General features: G+C 34.5%; 1 protein-coding gene across 3 annotated transcripts in view; it reads right to left on the bottom strand.

Annotated features, from left to right (window-relative positions):
* Positions 1 to 26,709, bottom strand: part of LOC145678893 (uncharacterized) — a 199,220-nt gene that overhangs the window by 23,656 nt on the left and 148,855 nt on the right. For 2 of the 3 annotated variants that reach the window (XM_081749476.1, XM_081749475.1), the window contains exons 8-10: positions 21,608 to 21,743; positions 11,792 to 11,845; positions 882 to 1,007 (exon numbers count right to left, since the gene is read on the bottom strand). In XM_081749476.1, coding sequence (XP_081605602.1) covers positions 882 to 1,007; positions 11,792 to 11,845; positions 21,608 to 21,743 — 316 coding nt within the window. The remainder of the gene's footprint in view (positions 1 to 881; positions 1,008 to 11,791; positions 11,846 to 21,607; positions 21,744 to 26,709) is intronic. The other variant, XM_081749477.1, reaches the window with a different exon arrangement.

The following is a 26,709-nucleotide window of genomic DNA, read 5'->3' as shown; positions in this document are numbered from 1 at the left end:
GAATTAATTATTACAAACTTCAGCAACATTTTGTCGAATTTTCTGTTCAGTCAAGGCTACAGAAAAGAGATATTTAAAATTATTTAACTCTGGAGACGCTTCGGCACTCTTATCAACACTAACATCAAAGAAAGAAAGAAAAAAAAGAAAGAATTGATAAATGGTACTTTTATAACCTTGATTCAGCAGAATATTCAACTATTTTTTTTTCTAATTTAATTTTTTAATATATGGAATTTGCAACCTAAGGATCAGAAGAATAACTCAGATCAGAAGAGAAGTTATAAAATAATAGAAGAAATACGTGAAAGGAAAAAAAAAAAAAAAAGATTAAGAAAATTTAACTTTTCAAAATTACGAACGGGAAAGAATAAAGAAGAGAATAAAATCACATAAAAACGATGGACAATTAAAGAGGGAAAAAACATAATATACAAACACTACAATATGACACTGGTGAGAAAATGGACAGACGCAAGTATAATAAAAGAAGTAAGGATGAATATCAATGAATGATTAAACATAAGCAAGATATGGGAAGGAATTCTGGGGAGAACAGAAGATAGAAAAATGGGAAGATAGAAAGATAAACCAAAAAGGGAAAAGAAGAGTAAGATAACAAGGCAGATGAGCAGAGATAAGATAAGAAGAAAAGTAACCAAAAAATGTAAAATAGTATATAAGGGAAGAACCAGGCTAAGATTTTAGAACGGAGGACAGCCTGAGGAAGGTACTAATATATCGCCTCCGAAACATAACAAATATATTTTTTGTTGTAACTGTAAGTCTTTTATATACATAACACAAACCTTTAAAGATTTTGAGCAACCACACATGTAGAAATTCTACATTAAGCTCGTTTGCTATCACTTGCTACTCACCTAATAATCTCGTTGTTGTATTTCCAGCTGCTGTCATTGCTTCACGTGTGTGACCAACGGTCGGAAGCTTCGTACAGACTATCCTATGGGCTCCAATATTACCCAATGTATATACATTTGATTCCCCTAAGGAAAAGAAACATAATATATAATTAACAATGCATTATTTATAAGTATTTTCATGTTGGTTTGTGTGACTTAAGTATTTGGATAACTTTCATTGTCATGATCGTACAAGTATGAATATTTACAATAGCAGTGGGTTTGATACGAGTTTATTTTCTTCACATCGTGAACGTAAACACAAGACCCTGGAGAGTTCCTTTGTGGCTAAGCGATTAGCGTACGCGCCTTTGGCGTAGGAGACCCGGATTCGGTTCTTGGAAAAAGCTCAAGTGGTTTGGATTCCACCGTAATCAGTAGGTCCACGTTTCATATAGCCTTGCTGCTAAAAGGGGCGTTAAGCTAAAATTTAACTAAAATCAACTCAACAAGACCCAGGATACTGACCGTACCGCCAAAGCAGAGGTTAAGAGTCCTACGGAGACTCAGTCCTCTACAAGACAAATAATAAAATTTTCTGTACTTTATTTAACATAGAATTCTTCTGTTTGCTGACTTGATACAATTTTGGCTTTTTAAAACAGTCCTTGTTAGGAATATGTAATACAACCAAATCCTTTGACTTCAGGCTTAAAATATTCAACAACTATAAACTTATAATAAGAACAGTGGTAACTCTCAAGGAAAGTTATATGGTTAAAAATTTAAATGTTATCGTTCCAAGGTAAGGAAAGAAAGCTTACTTAATGTTCAGCTTTCTGAAGCCGTATGCAAGAAGAGAGTGTGAAAGCTGGCCTAAGACTGAATATCAAGAAGACCAAGACTATGGCGACTCAACTTATTTCCTCGCGGCAAGCAGCGGGAGAAGAAATGGAGATGGTAATCAATTTTATCTTCTTAGGTTCGAAAATCTCAATAGATGAAGACTGTAGCCAGGAAATAAGACACTTTCTTTTTGGGACGGTTATGACAAACCTTAGCAAAGTCGTTAGCAGCTGAGACATCACCCTGGAGACGGAAGATTTGTGTACTCAAGGCAATGGTTTTTTGAGTAATGTATGAATGTAAGAGCTGAACATTGAAAAAGAAATAAACAGAAAACTGGCTCCATTGAATTATTTTGCTGGAGAAGAGTGCTGAGAGTACCATGGACTGTGGAGAGCAAAATATTAAAGTTAAAATTGTCACACAATGAGGAGTCATGATTCACTGGGAAAATCACTAAACACGGAAAGGTTCAAGGAAAAAGAAGAAGTGGACGGCATAATACAAGACAAATTGATGGAATTGAGGAAGCAATGAACCTGAACATGGAAAAAAAAAAATACAGAACAGGAATAAATGACATGATACGGTCGATGGGATCACAGGTAGTCGGAAACGAATAAACGAGAGAAGAAGATGAAATATTTCTTCCTTAGTTTGTAGAGATAAAATTACTTTTTTAACAATGTGACTTCCCTCAAGAGCGGCCACTGATAATCAAAGGAAACTTAACACAGTACACGTGTTACTATTTACAGAGTGTGAAACAGCAATCCTTCCTCTAAGTGTTCATCAGACTATATAATCAGCTACAATTTTACATAACATTTGTCTGCAATAAATTTTACGTTAAAATTGGCCATAAGATAAAGGACAGGACAGTTTGCAAGTAATCGATCAGTTCTGGTTGCTAGATATTCAAATTTTACCGTTCTTATACCTTGTACCAAATAAGATATTGTTGCTCCAATTACGACGCCAGAGGTCAGTTATTGTTTATTTATTTGATATGTATCCTATAGCATCCATCAGAAAGTTTCGTTCTTCTACAGTATTTATGACGGCAGTACCCCATATAACTATTTACTGTAGTCTTTTTTTTTTAAAAAAAATAAAACGAATCCGTTCACTTTATTATTACTATTAAACACAGTGTTAGAAAATCAATTAAACATAGTAAACACAGCGTTTGGGAGCCCACGGTTCTCTAATACCCTACAGGAAAATCCTTTTATTTCCTTGCATATAATAAGCTCTGCAATTCTTAATCTTCAATATTAATTTTAACCTCTTCATACTCTGTATTCAAGAGTTCAAATGAAGTGGTATTTCATTATTTACGGCGTTACAACTACATTAATTGTTGTATCTCCATAATCCATATCCAATCCATAATCCATTAATTGTTGTATCTCCATTTAGAATTTCAACATTGGAGTTTTTCTAAATCAAACAATTTAATTTTACAGCAAAAACTAATCCATGAAGTATTTTGGTATTCCACGGGATCCAGACCCTCTTGGCAATTTCAGATAATTCGCCTGAAAGTGTAGATTAGCTCCAGGAGTTGGACTTTTAAATTTTAACTAATACTCAATATGTTAAAATGAGATATCAGTTCTCTATTGACGACATCATAACTAGAGATCATTTCCACAATTACTTGACGGTAACATCGAATTTCCGTTAAGCCAATTTCACTTGCTTTATTAAATATAGCCAAAACAATTTTATTATATGGTCGCTGAAAGTCCTAGTTATCTTAAAACCCCTCTAGGGAATATTAATTTCTTCACTACATTAGCTTTGGAAGATAACATTAGCCTCATTAGTTAGCTAAATTACAGGTTATGGACACGATAATATAAATATATGTAACACAACATAAAATCTATAAGTAGTAGCTGATATCCACCCTTAGCCAGAATTACAGCTTGTGTCCTATGCGAAATGAACAAATACAGGTAATGCACACAATTTTTGAGGGAATACGCGTCCACTCCTCGTACAAAACTATCTCTAATTCAGAAAGTGAGGTTGAAGGTGAAAACCTAATACGCAATTTGGCCTCCAAATTACCTCACAAAAAATTAGTTTTTCAAAATTCAGTGGCAGATTAGAGGACTGAGGGACCCAGACGAGATGTTCCATTTTGTAGTCTTACTCATCAAAAAATGCACGTGTTACAAAGGTTGTTCACCAGCGAACATGTTCTGGAGCATAAGCTGGAGATGATCGCCCAGAATGCTGAAAAGTGCTACGATCTTCTCATAAAAGACTATGAGTGGTCTCAGAGAATGCAAAGACACACACATTACATTGCACATCAAAGAGTACCTCCATGTTTAACAGTTGGAAGGAGGCAGTCAACATGTAAAGCGTTCTCCACACAAATAGCCCGGTGATCTGAAATATTATAAATACAGATTTGTCGAACTACATTGTCTGTTCTCACTTATGTACTGTCCAGTATCATGAATGGTTGCAGTTGAATATTTTTTATTAATATGTGTCCTGGAAATAGATGTTCATCTCGGAGTTTACGTGGACACCGTTGTATTGTGATTTTGAGCCATTATTCACTTCAGAACTCGCCTAATCTTGATGGTGAACTTCAAATTTCATCCATTGTTTTGCTTCGAATATACCGTCTCCCCATATTTTCAGTAAGGTGCCGCCACAATTGAGAAAGTGCTCCGTCCAACACGCACACAAAAAGGACTGTTTATGTCACTAAGGCTTGAGCAGCCCGTTCCAATAATCATGCCTTTTTAAAAGTCTGAGAGAGTGGACATAACGGCTAGCAGAGTGTTCAAATAAAACCCATATGAATGCTGCAGCCAAACTGATATTTACGCCTTCACAGCTACTAGATGGAAGATTTCTGTGCTAAGTGCTACGGTTGCAAGGACGAATTACGGCCTGTTTACTTCGGGTACCGACATAATTTTGTCCATCGCTTATACATATAAAATATCACATATCCATAAATACTTGAAATATTAACATATTATTTGTTAACAAATATTATTTGTTAAAAGAATCAGTTTGACATCCTTTATTACACAACAAATATTTCTTTTAAAAAATTAGTAGATCGCCTTGACTCTGTTTTTCAAAGAACAGCATCTAAAGAATGGTATTATTATTACATATAAATAAACTTCAAAAATATTTTCAGTGACGTAAGGAGTTCGCATATAAGAATTATATTATATATAATTAAACAACAAACTCTCACCGTGTCAACAATAATTACTTCTCCTTATATAATTTCGGTCCTCTCTGGGCCTTTGAAAGTAACTTTACCCCCAGCTGTTTCTCTTTCCTTACAAATTTAACCCCGAAGAGGACTTTCCTGAAATATTTTAAGAACACAAGATCATTCGAAAATCCTTTACATTTTGTAGTATCTTGTAGATCCTCACACTAGATCTAGAAAGCTTGAGACGAGTATTCGGACCCAGGAGGAACGGGAATGGGGAATGGCGGAAACTTCATAATGAAGAACTGCATAATTTATATGGTTTACCCAACATTGTTAGGGTCGTTAAGTCTAGGAGGCTTAGGTGGGCAGGTCATGTAGCCAGAATGGAAGAAAGTAGAAACACTTTCAAAGTCTTGACTGTAAGACCAATCGGAAAACGACCATTAGGAAGACCTAGGCGCAGATGGGAGGACAATGTTAAGATGGATCTAGCAAATATAGGAGAAAAACTAGAAACTGGATCTAATTGGCTAAGGACAGAAGTCAATGGAGAGCTTGTATGAAATTCGGGTTGCATAGGCCATAGAGTCAGTCAGTTAGTTAGTTAGGTCTAGAAAGCACCTGACACGCCTGTTAGAGACAGGGCAACGCAGAGCGCTGACCACTGATCGTCGCTAGACTGGCTGTAGTTCAGTCGGTTGCTAACAGATGGCGTTGGAGCGGCTCATGTCCACAAAAACGGCTATTACGCCAGTTTTTTATTTATTTATTTATTTATTTTTAATATTCCAAGAAAGCCCTCTTTAAGGATGAATTTGTAAGAAAGAGAAGCAGCTGGAGTAAAGTTAATTATGAAGGCCCCACAAAGGGCCGAAGATATAATCATTGTTGGATACAAAGAAGGTGCCTCTTATTTAATTATAGATGTGTATTTCTTAATAGTATGTATGTTCTCGGTGCCACTTTAGTTAACCAAGAAGCAATTCATTTAGTTATCATTTTAAATTTAAAAAATCGTTTTACATCATTGAAAAAAATTATATCAAAACTAAAAAGCCGTAGAATAATAAAAAACACGAAAAATAATGTAAAAATATTTACATTTAAAAAACACGTTGAATATGACTAATAAAGCAAAAGAGAAGTTTAAACATAAAAATTATTATGAAAACAAATTCTAACATCTAATGACAACATAAAAATGGACACAATGTTAAGCTAAAGCAGAAGTAACTAAGTAAAATACAACAAAATGATAAGAAAAAAGTCAATACAGTGCGTCCGGAAACAGGCCCACAACCAGCCACAGAGGTTTGGGGGGGGGCATGTATAGGTTAGGGGGGTGCAAGTCATTAAAAATTCTCTTGCACATATCTAAATTGTGTTTTTTATGTTGAGCTCTAAAGGGGTCACGAAAAGTTTTGGGGGAAGGGCAGGCCCCCTAGCCCCCCTCTAGTTGCGGGTCTGTCCGGAAAGTAAGTATACACCTACACGATTACAAAATGGACACGATTATACAGTGAGATATTTTTCCAACCGATGCGACGCAAGGGAATGTTTAGGTAACAATTGGTTACACTGCAGTTGCTTTGTCTGAATCAGAAGGGCGGTGTATGTGCTGCATAGTTACTTTCCGAACGCACTGTATATATTTAATGTGATCTTTAGACAAAAGATGCGACACATGAAAACCCAATAATACCATCACCATAGTTTACTTTGACATCAAAATTTTTACACAAATAAAATGATAAAGAGTCTGAAATTTCAAACTCCAGCTGGAAATAATAATAATAAATTTCCTGGTGGCCCATCTGTGACCACCCAGACGGCTTCTGGTTGGATAATGTGTGGTCGGTACATTGCATCTTGAAGTTCGATAACTTTTTAATTCAGGGAACTTTTCTTCACGATGCAGGTCCAACATCGTAAAACTCTGTACTCCAATTATTATAATTATTATTTATTATACCATTGAACAAGTACTCAGATATACGCATTACGTTATCATCCATCTCAAATAATATTTGAGCAGAAGTAGCGCTGGTTGCTGATAGGCATGACAAATGTTTGTGTTATACTGTTTGTGTCCTATCCTCATGTATTCCCTTACTACCTATTATTTTGTGTTTTCACACTTTTAATAAGATTTTCCTTGAGAACTGAACCAGAATCGTCTCGAAAATCTGAAAGTTTACAAGTTATTAAACGGAAGGCTTGTAAGGTAGGTAATAGTCACAATTTTGCTAATTAGTAACTACAATTAATGAAAACTTTAAATTTTTGAAAATACGAGGGTTGTACCAAAAGTAAAGTTCCCATATTTTTTACCAATAGAAAATATTGTTTACCGTTATTAATTTCTACATCGCTCGAAAGCTTACACTCTTGTCTATTTTTTAACATAGTATCCATTTTTTCAAGTCGCTCAGTGTTTGCTTGGCAGCCGTCAGAGATGGAAGTGTTGATCGCCGCTCCCGCCAAGTGCGAGGTTCGAGCAGTAATCCGGTTTCTCCACGCAAGGAAGTTACCGCCCGTGGAGATCCATCGGCAACTGACTGAGGTTTATGGTAAGGAATGCATGTCCGTGCAGCACGTCCGCAAATGGTGCAGGGCTTTTGCTGAGGGTCGCACCGAAGTTCACGATGAAGAACGAAGTAGAAGACCACCGGTGTCGGATGCGTTTGTCCAGAAGATCAACAGTGAGCTGCTCAAAGATCGGAGGGTCACTGTCCGTGAACTTGTCTTCCCTCTTCTCCAAGCTAAAAAAACACTTAGGTGGAAAATGCTTCAAGAGCGGCGATGAAGTCCGAACATAGGTCACACGCTTCCTCAACGGATTGACGGGAGACTTCTTCGACTTAGGAATACATAAGCTGGAGCACTGTCTTCAAAAGTGTGTTGAAAAAAAGTGGAGACTATGTTGAAAAATAGACAACAGTGTAAGCTTCCGAACGATGTATAAATTAACAATAAACAATGTTTTCTATTGGTAAAAAATATGGGAATCTTACTTTTGGTACAACCCTCGTAATTCGTGGCAATAATTGACCTAAACAAACAGGTCAGGTATTCCAAATTTTAACCTCGAATCATTTTGTGACAACGACTGATGTCTACAACTGAAATATAGGATTTCAAAATAATAATAAGATGATTTTAAGTATCTTAATACAATTTTGGATCCTCAGTGCGCTCAGACATGTTCGAATAAATATTTTTTGAATCTAGAGTGATGTTAAGTTGTCAAACTTGAATCAAAGAAGAAGACGAAGAAGAAGACAGTTTAAAAGTAATAAAATTTGTACATGTTCTTACAGTAGTATGTAAGCAAAGCACAGCGTATGTTACAGAAATATAAGCTTTGCTTAATTTTTCTCGTTTTAAATAGTTAAAGTTGTTAGCAGTACAATACGCATTGTTTTCATGCAAAACCTCATGGTTCAAGTTTGCTGTTACAAATTCTCTCAAGATATAAAGAGAATTAACAAGAACTCTGAACCAGGAGCTACTTCTAATTATTTTTTTAAATGTATTTAGTGTATTTGCTTATTAAGAGCCTGACTTACTAAAAATAATAAGAAAAAAATACCATTTTAATGTTGCTTGTTAAAGGAGATAATTAAATGCAACTTACCACGATTATAGATAATGTTATTCTACGACAGAAAATATGAACCTGAAGAATTTTCAGTGTTGCCATCCACAAAAATTACAGTGTTGCCATCCACAGAAATTACAGTGTTGCCAGAATAACATTTCCCTTAAAAATTTAAGTTAAGGCAGCGACTAGAGGAACGAACTCATCTGTATTTGATTACGCATCATGTTGTCTTGGTATCCTATGAACTGCTTTTTAAATAACATTATTATTTAATCTTAATAACTGAATGTTAAAACTATTTTGCTTATTATAAACTAAATACAACTATTATTTAAAAAATAGTCCACACGATACCAAAACAATATGATACGTAATCAAATGCAATTGAGTTCGCTCCTCTAGTTGCTGCCTTAACTTAGATTTTGGGGGAAATGTTTTTCTGGCAACACTGAAAATTCTTCAGGTTCATATTTTCTGTTGTAGAATAACATTATCTATGATTGTGGTAAGTTGCATTTCATTATCTCCTTTTACATATGAAAAACAAACAAAAGAAAAAGGGTAAATTTTTGTATTATTTACAGTAAGTCAGTCTCTTAAATTTATTATAGATAGTATTACCGTAAGATTTATGCGTTAGATATCATTTCCGTCTGTTTTGTTCCAAGGCAGTTATCTGAAGAACACTTCGTTTGTGTCTTTCTTTTATTTTATTTTATTGTTTTGTTTAAAGCTTGTTAAATACTTTGCCAATAACATGCACACTGAACCTTGACCGAATCCCACCACCACCACCACCATGCTATGTGCCTCACCCTTTACAGTGTCACCCACGTGATCAAGCCACATGCTATGTCGTTATAATAAATACCCAAAGTCCCAATATCCTTTCGTTGTCTTATATACAAATTCTATGGTAGTAAAATTCTAAAATGAACAAGTATTTTATCTATACATATATTTAACAATTTAAAGATGGTATTCATATACTGAATGTTTCAAAACAACACTGACAATGTTTGGGAGCTGATTACTGACATCAAGATAACATGAAAAGTATAGACGAACCTGGGTGCACAAATACGTCTTTTCGGAGTTATAAGCTGCCGAAAAAAGTCCATAGCTCCAATACCATGGGACTTACCGTAGTCGGGTTAAGATTTTATTTAGAAACTAACATGTACCCTATCGAAATATCCATGTTTCAGAATCCTTTGGTGCTTCAGCAAAATTTTTATAGAGACAGTTGGTGATACTTCAAGTTATATGCCCGTAGCCAAACTACCTTTATAAACATAATTGTGTGAGCGTCTAAGAATTCTGAAACATATTTTTGGATAGCGCACATAATATTTTCTAAGTGAAGTCTTTACCCGACTACGGGTCTTGACCCATAGTATTGGAGCTATAGACCTTTAAATTTCATTTTTTCATGTTTTCGGCAGCCTATAAATTCAAAAGGAAGCATTTATTCACCCAGGTTTATCTATACTTTTTGTCTTATCTCGGTGTCAGGAATCACCTCCCAAACGTTGTCGGTGTTGATTTGAAACCCCCCTGTATATGTACTATACTTTTATTGGGATATCTACATTCGAATTTTATGTTCCATTAAATGGAAACTCTCACGTAATTACTAGCAATAATATGTTAGTTTTATGTATATACATGTGTACAACATTTCTTTGTCCCAAATAAGGTATTAATATTAGTTTGAAGCTCTAATGTGATTAAAAATGTTCCTATATTTCTTGAGTTATTTTCATTCTTTCTTACTTTCTTTCCTTAACTCTATGCTTCATCGTTTCCAAATTGGTCAAATGTAAACAATCACGTCGTTACATTAAAAGAATTCCAACACAGGAATATGAAAGTCAAATTAACTGGCGCATAACATAATTATCTACAGAAATACTATACTTCTGCACGTTACTAACTAACCACGTAAGTGTGATTTATCTTGGTTTATTGTAGTATATATAACGACAAACGAATGAAAACTCATCGCGTAGAAAGAAGAATGATATTGTAGTTTTCTCGCATTCCAGAGAACCTGAGTCCGATTACGTACCATTCTGAATAATAATAATAATAATAATAATAATAATAATAATAATAATAATAATAATAATAATAATAATAATAATAATAATAATAATAATAATAATAATAATCTCTACGTTGCTTCTTCCAATTTCTTACAACAAAAATGAGAACTGTCAAGATTATATAATAGCAAATTCTCTAATAGAAGCTTTCAAACGGTTTCTTTATTGTAGAAGCTTTGTAAACTGTATAAGGAATGGCTATAAACGATTTCAAAACACATAAAAAAAAATTAACTAACTAAACTATACTCTTTTCAATTTTAATTAAATTCTTGAAGAATTCACACGGAAAACAAAAATTTGGGATTATGTTTATAATCAAACTGGACTGGGAAATTCTCTGGTGCGTGGGGTCCCTGGTTTGATCCCATCTCACGCCAAGTGGATTTTGTGGTGGACAAATACCGTGTGCGTTGGTTTTCTCGGGGTTCTCTCGTTTCCTCCCACTTCATTCACTCCACCATTGCATTCATATCTCATCATCACCGTCTTTTTTAGTTCAGCCGTCATAACTGTAGGACCTAAAACTGAAAGATTTCATTTTTGGGACTGGGAAATTATTTAAAAAGAGAAAACCACTACTAATTTTTTGATACTATGTGTTTGCTTTTTCACGCACCAAGATATATATTTATTTTATAAGGTATGTATTATTTTATTTAGTAACTTAATAACAGAAACATGAACATAAGTGATGCGACCTATCAAAGAAAATTCAGTTTTAAACATAACTGTATAATATTCAATTTAATCTCTTAAAAACGATCCATTCACCACATTTCCATTTAAAAAAAATGTACTGTAAATCTTAAACTATGTTACTCTAATATTTACGAAAATAAATAATAATGTTTGTGATTTTTACTGTGTAGATGTGCTTGTGGTGAGCAAGCGTGCATTAACTAATCAATCATAAAAATCCTTCCCGCATTACTCAAAATTCCTGGAGTTGTACCCTTTTCACTCGTTCATATTAACTTGTTTACTTAAAAAAGATGCAAAACATTACAAGACGAAGAAAGAGAAGAAGAAAAAAACAATCGATGGCGCTATAACAAACACAAAAAGCGAATCAGACATGTTTGCTTTCTATCAAGCTAACATGGTGGAAACATCACTATGCAGAAGCTGTATATGGAAATCTTGGTTCAAAATTTCTTACCATACCAGTACCTGCGTTTCTCATTTCCTTCATTCTTGTCCCTGTTCACAGAACCTGTATTCGAAAGTTTAAAAAATACGGTACACTAAAAATATTTCTTATATTTAACTACTTCTACTCAACGGGATATTTTAAATGTTGAAAAATAAAATATATTGATCCGAATACAAGCAGGTTCTTTATAAAATAATATATAAAGGCAAACTACTTTGAACCCATATATACTAAAGAAGGGCGGAAACGACCGATTTTATTTATTTATTTTTTACGCACCAGATCCCCTATAAGTGCGAGTTCTATAACACATAGAGTGAAAAAGTGGCTGACTGGACCGGAACTCGAATCCGGAGCCTCCTGCATACTGCGCCGATGTGTTAACCACTACACCACACAGTCCGCTTTCCAGAACACTCACTCATTCTTTCACTCTCGAGGTCGGTGCTCTCCACTCGGACCATGTCCAATCAGTCACTTTTATTTTTCCCTTTTTGTGTGTTACTTTGAACCCATTATTTTATTTAGTTTTAGTAGTATTGTAATTGTCTGTCAGAATTCACTTTACCTTTACGTATAAAGAATGAAAGAAGAACGAGTTACTAAGAAGTTTCTACATACCAAAATAAAAGGAAAATAGCTATAAGGAAGACCAAGGAACAACTGGCTGGAAGAGCAGAGAAAACATATTGCTTTTTCAGGAAATTCTGAAGAGGTATTTAAGCGGACGAGGTCCGTCATCAATTAGAAGAATCGGCAACTGTGTGAGTGAATGTATAGAGGTCTAGATTTAAAAAAAAAAAAAAAAAAAAAGTTTATCTGCGATAAGTATACAGGGTGGCCCAAAAGTCGGTATACAGTACCGTAGTGATCAGCTCATTGCATTTTATATCATTTCCTATTGTTATCCATCAGGTAAACTTAATGTCTTAATGTCTCTTCACTTACTTTTCTTAATGTCTCTTCGCTTACATCTTAAGCTCGGAAGAGCCGAAACAAATAAACACATAAACTAGAAAATTATACTTGATCAATGCAGGGGTGTATACCTACTTTTAGGCCACCCTGTATATCAGATTGTACTTACAACTGGCTAGTAAACTTTGCTGAATTTAGAAGAGAAACATATATTTGGTTAAATGACGAAATTACAATGGGATTTTTTTATATTTAAAATTTTATAATTGAGCCTAGTTCTGTCGAGGATAGCGACCAAACACATCGCAAACCGACCATAAGGCAGGCAGTGGGACTGATCCGTCCAAACGAATGGAAGATTCAGGAAAGAACCTCATATTCAGATGATGTTTCTTGTGTTTTTAAAGACAATTCAAAGTTATGAAAGTACAGTTTATATCAGGGATGCAAATAGCCACTCGCCCACTCGCCCGGGGCGAGTGGTTCATCGGTGCGGACGTGTATTTAATATCATACCCAAGGTAAGTAAATGATTTCTATTGTGGGATGTAGGCTAGTAGCATTTTTCTTGGGCGAGTAAAATTTTGTTGCTTATTTGCATCCCTGGTGTATATTGTTAGTGTAAACACCTTGGACATGAAACTCTCGATGGGAGCTTATGTGATCTCACTTTAATTTGTACGTCTACGTGTTACATAGCTACGGTGCAAAAAAAGGACACTAAACTTCAAACCGACCACGATACGGTCCAGTGTCCTAATAGTATTAATTTTCACACGACAAATCTCAGGCAAAATTACCTTCTTCCATCTTAACGTTTATTGTATTTATTTATTTATTTTTTCAAGTATAACGAATAACTTACAGGCAATAAGGAATATCAACAATCTAATATGTAGACAGGTAGTCCCTACAAAATTAAATTAAACTGCTTCAACGTGTTCTGTCATAAGCCAGAAACTCTGGATGCGCTATTTATGACACCAAACCTGTCAGACACTCAAATTTCTTTTCTATACGAAAAGTCTGGAAGGCATATATTTGTTTATGCAATAGTATTTTAACAGTATTAATTGGATAGGAACAAGCAGACTAGACCAGATAGCATTTTCAACGCCAAAGTAGACCAGTCTCGTTTGGTCTACTATGGCATATAGAAAAACAGATAAATGAATATGGCAAACTATACTACACGTACCAGCTTCCGTATTATTCAACGCCGAACTAGTTTATTTGCCAGGAAAAACTTTAGCATATTGCACGTATTGTGGCATAGTTAACTCAATGTTGGTAAAAAATGATAGGTGGTCTAGTCTGCCATTTTACTCTCCAATTATTTTTAGTTTAACGTTCCACAATTATGCACCGAAACTAAGAAACAGTGACGATAATAATGATCGAAATGGTGAAAAGACAAAAGTGAGAGAAAACGGAAGAATCCTGAAAAAGCTCACGTACACGGTGTTTGTACACCACAATGTCCACTTGGCACAAACCACGGATCCCATGCAACAGAAGTGAGCGCTCTCAGGGTTACCAATTATTTGGCTAGAATGAATTCCCTGACTTTTGTAGGTTTTCAATATCAATATATAATGTAAAAAAAAGCAATTATATTTTCCCGACCAAGGTGTTCTCCATCTAGCATGCATGTACAATATCAAAGATTTTTTTTTTTTTATTTTTTTAAATATCTCCTACTAAAAAGCTAGGTAAAAGTAAAAAGAGAAATGGATTCTGAGAAATAAAACTGTACTTAAAATTCCTTGACTTTACCTGAACTTTTTACGAGTAAACTGAATTTTATAGGTTTTCCAGGTCGGTGACAACCCTGGCTCTATCATTATTACACAAATGACCTACTTTCTGAAATTCTGTTACTTATAGTTACTGAGTGGTTTACAAATAAGGAAAAATAATGAAGAGCGTACTGAAGGCACTTAAGAAGAGGAAAATAATGCTAATGAGTTCATGACATAAAAATATTTCGTTTCCATAATTCTGACTGTTATTTAATATTCATCTAAAAATACATATATTCTTTAAGAATTGTTCTCAATGAAAGCTTTTTCATTGTAGATATTAAAACTTCCAAGAATTTCTCTGTAACGAAACAAGCTTATATTCGGATCAATAAAATTTAAAAAAGAAAAAACAAAAGCAATGAAGCAAGGAAAAAATATAGTGTTAATTAACAAAATATACTATATTAAAAAAGCTATATACTTATAAAATTATGCAATTTAAATGTATCTTAATCTCTGTTAACTGACACTCTGTACTATGATACTGTTAAATTCAATAAAACCAACGTTAGTAGCATTTAGTCTCACCTAACAGATGATCACGAGAAAAAAATGTTCCAGCATGTTAAAGAAAATAAATGATTTTACGTACCTTGCGTATTTTTATTTATTTTTATCCTAATATTTCACTCATTTTCCTTCTCTGAGCTTTTTCGGAGAATATCACGTTATGAAGGTTAAATCGAGTAGGAATTCACACGTTGGTTATTTGATTAATTCAACAATCAACTATTTCACTTGAGATTACTTCTCAAAATTCACTAAAAAACTCTCACAAACTTCAACAATCATTTATAAAATGCATAATAAATAACCAATTTTCTTTCACCATTCTATTGTATTGCATTGTGAATTATAGTAGCTAGTTCCTGTGGTTTGTTCATTTCTTACATTACGAAAATTGCACCAAAAAAAAAAAAAATCTTTCCGTAGTGTTATGAAAAATTTTTGCGAAATTTTTATATGACTACGGAAAATTTCTTTTTCAGCAGCAAAATATCTTCCGAAGAAGCCCGCAGGAGTAAAAGTAAGTGATATTGGGATAAATATACATAAAAATAAGCATGGTAGGTAAAATCATGTATTTCCTTTATTATGCACAATTTGCGTAAATAATATAAAACTTTTATCGTTCTATGTTCCAGTATATGTTGTATTTTATTCCTGTTCCTAAAATTATCTTTTATTTTACCCGCAACATTTGCTTCTGAATACATCCCTACTCATTTACAAGCTAGCTATAAATCCCTGGGACGGTGTGTCCTTATCATCTGTATTCCTACCTATTCTGTATGGGAAGAAAGCAACAAGCATTACAATCTCGTAGGTTTGCGATCGCTTATTCGCAAAGGAGCGACAAGTAAATCGTATTCATATATCAACGGGGTCAATAAAACATTGCATGAGGTGAAGTAAAGTTGGTATCTGCTAATTAGCACGAGTTCATCGCACCAAGCAAGATATGTATATTTTCCGAATGAAATAATTAATTTCTGACAAGTATGCAAGTGTGGAGAGGTTCGCGATCAAAAAATGCGTTTACTTTCCGCCTATGATATCCTGGTAACTACACTGACTTCAAATATGCTTTCTAATGTATAGAACACAGAAATGCTATAAATTGTACAACTATAATGAAAATTCAGAGTCAAAAAATGCGACAGAGATGAGAATCGAGCCCGAGTCACCGACGTATGATAGTAATGTGGTAACCACTAGTCTGTTACTGAACAAGTGCATACTTTTCACATGTGAAGGCGATGTTCAGAAAGTGATGAAGTATGTGGCTGTTCAGAGAACGGATTGAGATGCATAACGGCTAGTGCGGCGGCACAGTTAACCAACACCAATTTAAGGTTCGATTCGTGGCTCTGTCACACCTTTCGATTCTAAAATTTCATTAAATGGACATCTGTAAAGAATATGATATTAGATAGAATCAATGGGTTCCTCCCATTTCTCATATAGTATCCACAACTCTGATTAACAATATTCCTTATTATTTTACATACTGGAGATTTTTCTTTTCTTAAGACACTTTTAAATTAATTTGAAGTCTCCTGTATTGAATAATGTTGGAAAAATATAAAATAATTACCAGAAATTAACAGGTTAGTTGTAGCTCGAGAAAAATGAAACAGGCAGAAAACTAATTATGTCGCTGATATATATATAATTGTGTGAAAATTCTTATTACCAAAAGATTAATACGAAAGTAAGTGTTATTCTGTTTTATCCATGTGTAATGTAACTTTCATAGACACTTTTTCTTATTTCTTTTTTCTTTTAAACTCTGAAAAGATAACTTAAACGACGCAAAATATTAACAAATTAAAAAATAAATTTCCCAAAAGAGAAGAAAATTGTGATAAATCAATGTCGATGAACTAAAATCAATGTGACTTACTAACTTATAACGCCATAATTAATGTAATAGAGTTAATATAATATGACTGATATAACTTAAAGACATTTTTTAAATAAATTACTCCATTACAAACGCAATTAAGGAAGAAAATAGATTTGTGGACGCCTTCCGTTGTACATGTTTGCCGTTGATCTACTTCTAACGATAACTTCAACAATAAAACTAATAAATATTTGTTACCAGGAATATCTTAGAACACCTTGATTATTATCCTAAATTTATGTTATTAAAACGTAATCAATGAATGGTAATCATGAGCTGAATAATTTCTTTCATTGTTTAACTATCCTACATTCTGTAAAATGAGATCTCTATGTCATCAAACATGACTCTTCAAACAACTGTTGAGTGACAACAAATAGTTTGATCAATCAAACTTCGTGACTGACTGTACAAATGCTGTGCAGCAATTTTTCTCAATTCTGTGCTCACAAATAACTTTACATAAGCTGCTCCATTATCACGTGAGAAGTGAATATTAATTTAATTTGTGAGAAATATTTTGTAAAGTTGTCAACAAAAAACAAGTAAGTGAAAATGACATTACAGATATACAAATATACATAAAAATGCGGTGCGACATTAAAGTGTATTCTTGCTATTTTGTCTAAGGTGACTTTGTCTTGTATGTTAGTGTTTTTGAAAAACAGACAAGTATTAATAACATACTTTAAATATAAACACAAATTAGGAAATTAATAGAATTGCAAAATACTATACTTCTTGTTCCCTCGTTCTTTATTGTAAGTTCTACTTCTATTTTTCAAAGGATGAACAAGGTTAACAAGTTTAAACATTAAAAAATACGATTAACATTAAACATACGCATGCCTTTCTAATCTTTAATTATTGGGAAAATGTCGCTACAATGTATCGAAAGAATTATTTTCCCCTAGTCTTGTTAAAGAAGAACCGAAGAAGGACTATAGGAGATGATTGAATAAATAGTTGACACTGAGAAACTATATGGAATGGAAAAATCAAAAGTCATGAGAATATCCCATGGAAACGTGCCCTTACGGATCAGAGTAGAACAAAGAGAACTTGAAGAGGTCGACAGTTTCAAGTACAGTATCTAGGAAGTATTTTGACAAGAGACGCTTACTGCATCAAAGAGATCAAGTCAAGAATTCCCATAACTAAAGAAGCATTCAACAAGAAAAGATCTGTCTTCACTAGCAGGCTTAATATTAGATTAAATATAGTCTGGTGCTAATATGGAGTATTGGACTGTATGGTTCAGAGACCTGGACATTACGGAATTAGAGAAGAAATATTTAGAGAGTTTCGAAATATGGTGTTAGAAAAAGATGAAGAAGATAAAATGGACAGAGAAAGTAACAAAGAAAGATGTTTTAAAACGGATAGGAAAGAAGATGAGGCTTTTACCCAGCATTCTTCGCAGGAAGGCCAATTGGATTTGGCACATCTTACAAAGAAATTGTCTTCTTCGTACCTTCAGTTGTCATAGAAGGAAAGATGGAAGGAAAGCGAGGAATGGGAAGAAGAAGAACACAACTGATCGATGATTTGAAAAATAGAAGAAAATATTAAGAGTTGACCTGCCAAAAACAGAATACTTAATAATAATAGTCCTGTTGATGGTCAAACTACACCTACAGATTCATTCTCTTAATATTAGCAGTACTCAAAATTCCATCTTGTACCCCTAATTCCCATTCGTGTTTAAATCATTATCTCCATAACGTAATGAAGTATTGAGCCACCTAAAAGAAGGTTTTACGAGGTGATAACAATTAAATATGATCATGAAACAAATATTAACGTTGATGTGGCAACATTGATCTTTACAACCAGTATGGGAGCCATACTTTGGGAAGATATTTAAGGAACCAAAATAGAAAGGGAACTATAATTAGTGCGACTATTAAACTAAAATACAAAATTAAAACAAAAACCAACTGGTCAATATTAAAATTCAATAAGGAGTCTGCTTAATTACAGGAACAAAGGAGTAAGTGTTCAAATGTGAATATTAAACAAAGGTGGTTTCAAGCATGTAAGTTACTCAATTGACATTTTCAGCGCTCTGAGCGCACAAAGAGTAGGTGATAGGCTACTTATTTCATTATTTTGCAAACCCGTAAATAGGTTTAAGCAATAACAGCAGTGGACAATAAGAAAGTACAGAAGTTAGGTTGCACAAAAACTCGGGAATGGTGAACAGAATTTACTGAAGTATACCGTGGAACACTTGGTACCGATTTTCCCATTTATAGGTTTTTAAGTAATATAATAATGTAATCAAAAATTAGACGCTGGTTAGCATCATGTCTACACTTGAGAATGATTCCAGGGAGGATCGAAATGTTGTGAGAATAATGACTTAAAACACGAATGGAATTAGAGATACAAGATGGGATTTTGAGTTTTTCATTCTTTCCATTTTTTATAAGACTATAAATATCTTAGTTTGCCTCTCATTGCAGGGTTAATAGAACGTCAAAGGTACGAAATGTATTTGAATTGATAAATAACCAGAGAGTAAGTAAAATTAAAATTCATTTTGTTTCGTTGTTGATGTATAATTTATTACCTTCAACCTTCTCTGGAAGAGTGTAATCTAAAAACAAAACGTGCAAAACTCCTTATTCATATGATTTTCTTAATAATAATAATAATAATAATAATAATAATAATAATAATAATAATAATAATAATAATAATAATAATAATAATAATAATAATAATAACTCATCATAACTATCAAGATGCAAGACTATTTGTAGTAAGACTGTCCTTGGTATAACTCTTTCCTCGAATATCACTTGGGGAGCCGCGGTGGCTCAGTGGTAGAGCGTTCACCTCTGGTGTTTGGGGTCCCGGGTTCAAACCCTTCTCCCGCCAAGTGAACCTTGTGGTGGACAAACACCGTATGCGTGGGTTTTCTCGGGGTTCTCTCGTTTCCTCCCACTTCCTTCATTCCACCATTTCATTCATCTCTCATCATCGCCGTCTCCTTTAGCCTAACCGGCATAACCGTGGGACGTAAAACTCAAAAATTTTATTTCATTTCATTTCATTTCGAATATCACTTGTTGAAATTGCTCAATTATAGTATAGAATACGTCATATCTGGTTAGGACTAATAAAAACATAGACTTGTTACATTCTTGTCGCTGAAGTCATTGTAACGAATTAATTTATTATTCCATTCATTACTTCATTGTAACGAATTTATTACTTCTTGTGTACGTGAATCTGAATTACTTAATGTATGATCGCTATTTTAAGTGGTACTTTCAAATATGAAGATACACAGTACACATATAACCGTAAGTTCTACCTGTTATTGTGGCTAGAAATATTGTATTCTGTATTGGTGATATAACGTATATTTAAGGGATAACATGGTAATAACACAGAATTTTACGCCCAAAGGTTAGAAACATCGATTAATTATGTGTATGTTTCGAGGATGTGAGCGAAACATTTGGCTTCGCTACACTTCAAGTCAAATTCGGCACTCCGTTTGGGTCATCGTGTTGATAGAGGGAAAAGCAGAAGGAAAAACAGGAAGAGGAAGACCAAGGATAGAATATCTAGATGCAGTTACGAAGAAGAGACCTTATCAAAGTATAAAACGTTTTCCCAAGAGAGAGAAAAGTTTTAAAGAATTCCAAAAAAGTAAGAAGAAGACACTTGAAGCGCACTTGCTATATACACAGGAAGTTTCAGGAGGGATTTCAAGACGATGAAAAATTGTTAATGAACTTATGTCTGAAAATGCTTCATTTCTATGATATATGGGTCAGAAAGAAGAGAGACGTGACTACTATTGAGATATTATTTCGGAATGTAAGAAGAATACGCGAAACGGTTTATTATACTATATTTAATCAAAAACTGTACAAGGGATTCTCCAAAGGAAATGCAAAGATTTCCACAATAACTCAACTATCGCTCAATAATACTTGTGCACATTCTTCACTATTTTAAACCCAGAATTCTTAGATAGGGTATCGTTTCAAGTTTGATTTCTGAAACAATGGCTAAATAGCAGTCTTGCTTACGCCTGTGCCTTGTACATAACATATTTTCGAACATACGTTCATTAAGACTTTCTCATTCTCTTAAATGAAGAAAGTGTCCTCGTATGCACATCGTAAAATACAATTTACCTGTATATCGTACTGATCCACGTTTTTTGGAGACATTATATCCAACACAAACAAAACAAAATGACTTTTACTATTGGTTATTCATCAACTAAAACAACACTTAATGCTTTGTAACCAACTCTAAAGAAACTTAGAATTGAGTTAATATCTTAAATTCAATACACAGGAAATTAAACACTACACATAGCCAAATGTTGGATTGAATTACTTTTTTCCTTTCAAAACTAGTAATTTCACATAATAGCCATTTTGAAAGACAGAACACAATTTTCTGTCTTGTGGCTATTACCTGAGCCATGGCATAACAGGCTTTAATGTTCAATACTATTAACATTGATAGCTTTTCAACGATCACTATTACTAGACATGTTTTTCGTTACCACTGAGGATAAGCTAACGTTCCCAACATCAAACTTTAATCAATAAATTTACTCATACTGCATAGTTGATTACAAAATACGTATAAACTACGTTTTAATATTATTTAAGATTAATTTATTTTTACTTCATACAGCATATATCTACGTACCTACTGTTGTATATCTGACAAATGTTTCTTTGTTTTCGATCATTGCATCCACGGCAAGCTTTTCGCAATATTGAGCAGTTATAATGGCAATCGTTGGCTGTTTCGAACTAACTATCGTTGGCATTTGTTTCACAATCTGCAGAGAGAAACACACAAGAAAATTAATGAGGATTGTCTAGTCCATTATCGATTCATTTCATATTTACAACAAATGCACTGATTGATTACTGAATTATGACTACCTACCTAATAGCATGTAGGTTAGGGTGGGCCGAAAATTTTTTTTCAGATATTCAGGATTGAGTAGTTATCAAAAGTTGTGTACTGGTACGAAATGAAGCCATGTCAAATATGTTGATTTTAAAACAATATTTAACCGGGCCCCCGTGGCCCTAAAGTTCCTAATTTTTCGTTGAAATAAAATGATTTTAGGTAATAAGAACATTTTTCCAGACAATACTATTAATACATAAAACATGAAATACATGGTTTTAATATACGCAAGTAGCTATTGAGACCTTAACTAACTTTCATAACTACCATATTAACCACGAAAAACCTTTGTGTTGAGCCCAGCTCAGAACTCTCAAACTTTAAGAGAATATCACTTTTCGCATCTCGATGCAAAATGCACAACACTGGCTTTCCGAAGGCGGCGCTTACATTGCTGAATTCAAATAAACTAGAAACGATATGGCTGCGAGCCTCTCTTCCCCTATTGTCTTGCCTTCGAATTAATGATATGATTTTGAATTATAAGTCAAAATGCAAAACGATCATTAACCCCATTAAGAAACAAGATACCTCCATTAAGAGCCAAATTAAAGAAATTTAAGAACGGTGCTCAGAAGTTATTTGATATTTTCTCTTGCAAATGCTGCGATAGAGTAACCTGTAAGTGTGATAAATCAAATTAAATACCACCGTGGGAGCTCATATTAGATCAGAGAAATCAGAGACAAATGACGAGTTGCCATGTAGATAAAGCAGAAACTCATAGGCTCAAGATGCTACGGTACCAAATACAAGAGGGTTACAATCGTTAGCCTCAATCCCGCACTTGGAACTTACATTAAGTGCTTCCACCCCGAATTCAGACGATGAAGAGTTCGCATGGAGCTATCGTTATAGAATAAAATCTAAAGTAACCTAAATAAACAATAGTGAGCCCTAAACAAATGAGTACCGCAAAAGATTTAACAGGTGTCTCGAATAGGTCGGTTGCTAAAATTGTATCCGCTGTTTTAGAAGATATTAATTTACTGAACAAAAGTAACCAAGACAAGATAGTAGATAAAAAAACAAAATCCGTAGGAAACTACCAAAAAAAGAAAAAGAAAGAGAAAAAAAGAAACCGTCTACAGTGTAAAGCTACTAATTTTAAGGGTCTATTTTGAAGACCGAAAATACCAAACTATAGTTCTAATTGACAATTGCAGTAGGCGAAGCACTGAAAAATATGCAGATTATATCGATTTGACCGATTGGTCAGAAGTAATAGTAACGAAACCTCTAATTTTGGCTAACGTATCAACAGAAGAACTAACCGAAATGATTGTGGAAAAGAGGAGGTTTTACAGTTTGTCACGTTCCCCTTCCACACACAGGCTTTGGAGAGGTGTGTAAAGGTAGTAACATAATCTTCTTCAGAAGTATGCGGTAGTGTTGCACGAGACGGTTATATTCGCGCAAAACTGGAAGCACGAAAGTATCTACCAAGCTTCGAACATAAATCTCAATATTTTGTTCCAAGATTTAACTAAGGAGCTTTAAGTAAGACGAAAGTGGGTGGGAGGAACTCGCTGTGTAGCCATCTCCACGTGGTGAGTTCTGGGCTGGTTTGGTGTTTGTTGGTCAATTTTTCAATCTTACCTTATGTATTTGTGTCCATACTATTATATCTACTAAACACCAATCAGACGAAGAGCTGGACATCAGATCAGAACATTTAAAATCTGGGGTCAAGTTAAAGTATTAGGAATCTTAACCAATTTTCTACACATACTTAAAATAATGGTATATATTAAAAAAAAAAAAAAAAAAAACTTTTCGGCCTCAGGTCCTGGTGAAATATTTTTATCTGCCTCTGTTTTGGGAAAGAAACATAGCATTATACAACTTTTGCACGGTACTCAAACTTAATTTCCTGAAAACAAATATTTCAATAATATTTTCACTACTCACAACCATATTTTTTCAGCATTAACGTTCTTTCGAGCTCCCGGGGCCCGGTTAAATATATTTTTATCCAGCTCTATTTTGGTGATGAAACATAACATAATATTATACAACTTTTGCACGGTACTCAAACTTAACTTTCTAAAAAAATATATTTCACTGCTCGAAACTATTTTTTTTTTTAATTAACGTTCTTTGAGGCCCGGTTAAATATCTTTTTATCCGGCTCTAGTTTGGTGAAGAAACATAACATAATATTATACAACTTTTGCACGGTACTCAAACTTAACTTTCTAAAAATATATTTTAATAATATTTTTATTGGTCGCTACTTCTTTTTTTTCAAAATTAGCGTTCTTTCGGGCCCCCGGGACCCGGTTAAATATCTTTTAATCCCGCTCTATTTTGGTGAGGAAACATAATATAAAATTTTACAACTTTTGCACGGTACTCAATCTTAATTTTCTAAAAAAAATTTTTTTCGGCCTTTTTCGGCCCACCCTAATGTAGGTCCTTCTTTCGCCTTCCGCTCAGCACCGATCCGACGTTGATTGAACGTAATGAGATGTCGGCAGTTGTGGTCAAAGAAAAGAAGGGATGGATGGGGGGGTATGTTTAACAGAAGGGGTCCAGAAGCACCTAAAGAACACAAAATTTTTAGGAGAAATGGATAATGCAAGAACTTAAATCTAATATAACGTAACCAAATTTAACCGAACCTAACCTAAACTAACCTAAGTTAACCTGAACTAACCTAATATAAGAGGAAATAAGCGAAATTCTATCATTTTTTGGAATATTATGCTGGACACCTACACTATCATAATCTAACATAAACTAACTTAACCTCACCTAAACTATCCTAAACTAACCAAGTGTGAACAGAGATTACCGAAATTGTAACATTTTTTATAAACAATTGCTGGACCCCTTCTGCTAAACATTAGCCTGGATGGGAAGTCACTATCTGATTTTAAATGGTCATAGTTCTGTCAATTTGTAATTGATTGTCAAAATTACTCCCTTATGTTATTCTAGATTGCATGAGAAACCAGGAGCACAACTGCATTGACATCGAGCTTTTGTGACTAACGAAGATGGTGAGAAACTGATATAAGAATTGGAAAGCAGTTCTGGGGAACATTTCTTAACACAAGATGGATACAGCCCTCAAATTCTTCCAAATTGTGTTTCTTTTTCTTTCTTTTTTTCAGTAGAGCCCGTATTTAGCCCAAGTCAAGTTTCGATTCAGATATATTATGATGATCAGCTTCACAGTTCCTGCTACGCATGGAGCTTAAAAAAGGAGTTTAAAAAAGAAGTAATCTTTTCTAAGTAAAGAAGCATTCTCGCGGGCTGCCATTTGGCCATCAGTAGCTTAGTGTGTTATCTTGCAAAATACTATCGCCATTGACATGGTAATATCTCCCTAGTCTGCCAGGAGATCGCCATACCAGATACCAAGAAACAATTATTGATATGTAAACTTGTCCCACACTACACATTTCCTGCACTGCTAACATCAAGTATGAGGGTATTAACGCCTCATAAAGTTTCCACCAAACACGCACATGCCCATTCATGGAATCAAGTAAAAATAATGATTCAGCAGACTTTCTTTTAGTCTTTTATCGCTTAATTTGCATGTTCGTTGTACCAAGAGAGTCATTGTGTTGTTGAACCCAAATGAAAAGCAAACGTCGACAGGATGTCTTCTGGAATAGCCCATACATGGCAGTGTACAGCTCGTGTGCATTGGAAATATGTTTTCGAGTTGACTGCCATTGTATGGGTAGTCAGTTACTTCACCGTGCTGCGTCTGTTAGCCCGTACCAGCCGCTGAATGCGATGCGATGCTCACTCTGATCGTGTGTAGTCCTACGCAGTTTTGCAATGGTTCATGAGTTGATACCAGTCTTGATACATATTCACTAGAGCTGCTCTAAAATACCCCACAACACCACAAGTGCAGCCGTCTGCGTGATTGAAGCGCCATTCTTTCGCGACCTCATCATCTGACCTTTGTAAAACACTGATAAACCTTAACGTTTACCGGTCACCAAAAGTGGCCAAACTCTTAAGGCCGGTGCTAAAGAGTTTGAAACTCATGCTCACTCGACCTGAATCTCACGACGTGAGAATGAGGAGTAGTGAGTGTGACGTCGAAACGATTATGTAAGTGTGAAGCTGAATGAGTGTGATGTCGAAAGAACGTTGTTAACGTGAGATCGAGTGAGAGTAATGTTAAAAGGATGTTGTGAGTGTGAGATTCAGTGAGTGTGATGTCGAAAGGATATTGTGAGCGTGAGATCGAGTGAGAGTAATGTTAAAAGGATGTTGTAAGTGTGAGATTCAGTGAGTGTGATGTCGAAAGGATATTGTGAGCGTGAGATCGAGTGAGTGTAATGTTAAAAGGATGTTGCAAGTGTGAGTTTGAGTGAGCATGATCCAAAATGACTTTGGAGTGGGGGTTCAAGTGAGTGTGATGTTGGATTGATCGCGTGAGGTTGAGTGAGGTTAGGTCAAAGTGAGCACCTTTGTCCATCAAGTGCAAATTCTTGTTACCAATCGTCTAGGCTTGTAGCTATACATTACCAAAGTGGGCACTAAGTCATCACGGAACTCATGTGGCAACAATATCGAATCCACTATTTAGAGGGAGTTGTTATAAATTAGTGATCAGTCCGTGTATAAAATAAGAATTGTTACTTCTTTTATATAAAAAAAATGTTAATTGATTGATTTGGTGTTTAACGTCCCTTTCCGGCAGAGAAAGCAACACAAGATATGGACCTACAGCTTAATGTGGGCTCTGAACCCCAAGAGCTGCCATCGGGAATCGAGACCAGGTCTCACGTCCCAAAGAAGAATGTTCCAAATACCATTAAGGTAAAAACTGTAACAGCAACACCAAATCCAATTGA

This window comes from Thermobia domestica, chromosome 2 (genome assembly GCF_964235325.1).
Source record: "Thermobia domestica chromosome 2, izTheDome1.hap1.1, whole genome shotgun sequence".
Classification (NCBI taxonomy): domain Eukaryota; kingdom Metazoa; phylum Arthropoda; class Insecta; order Zygentoma; family Lepismatidae; genus Thermobia; species Thermobia domestica.
Note: the sequence above shows the minus strand (reverse complement) of the source record. Positions and strands in the feature narration are given on the sequence as shown.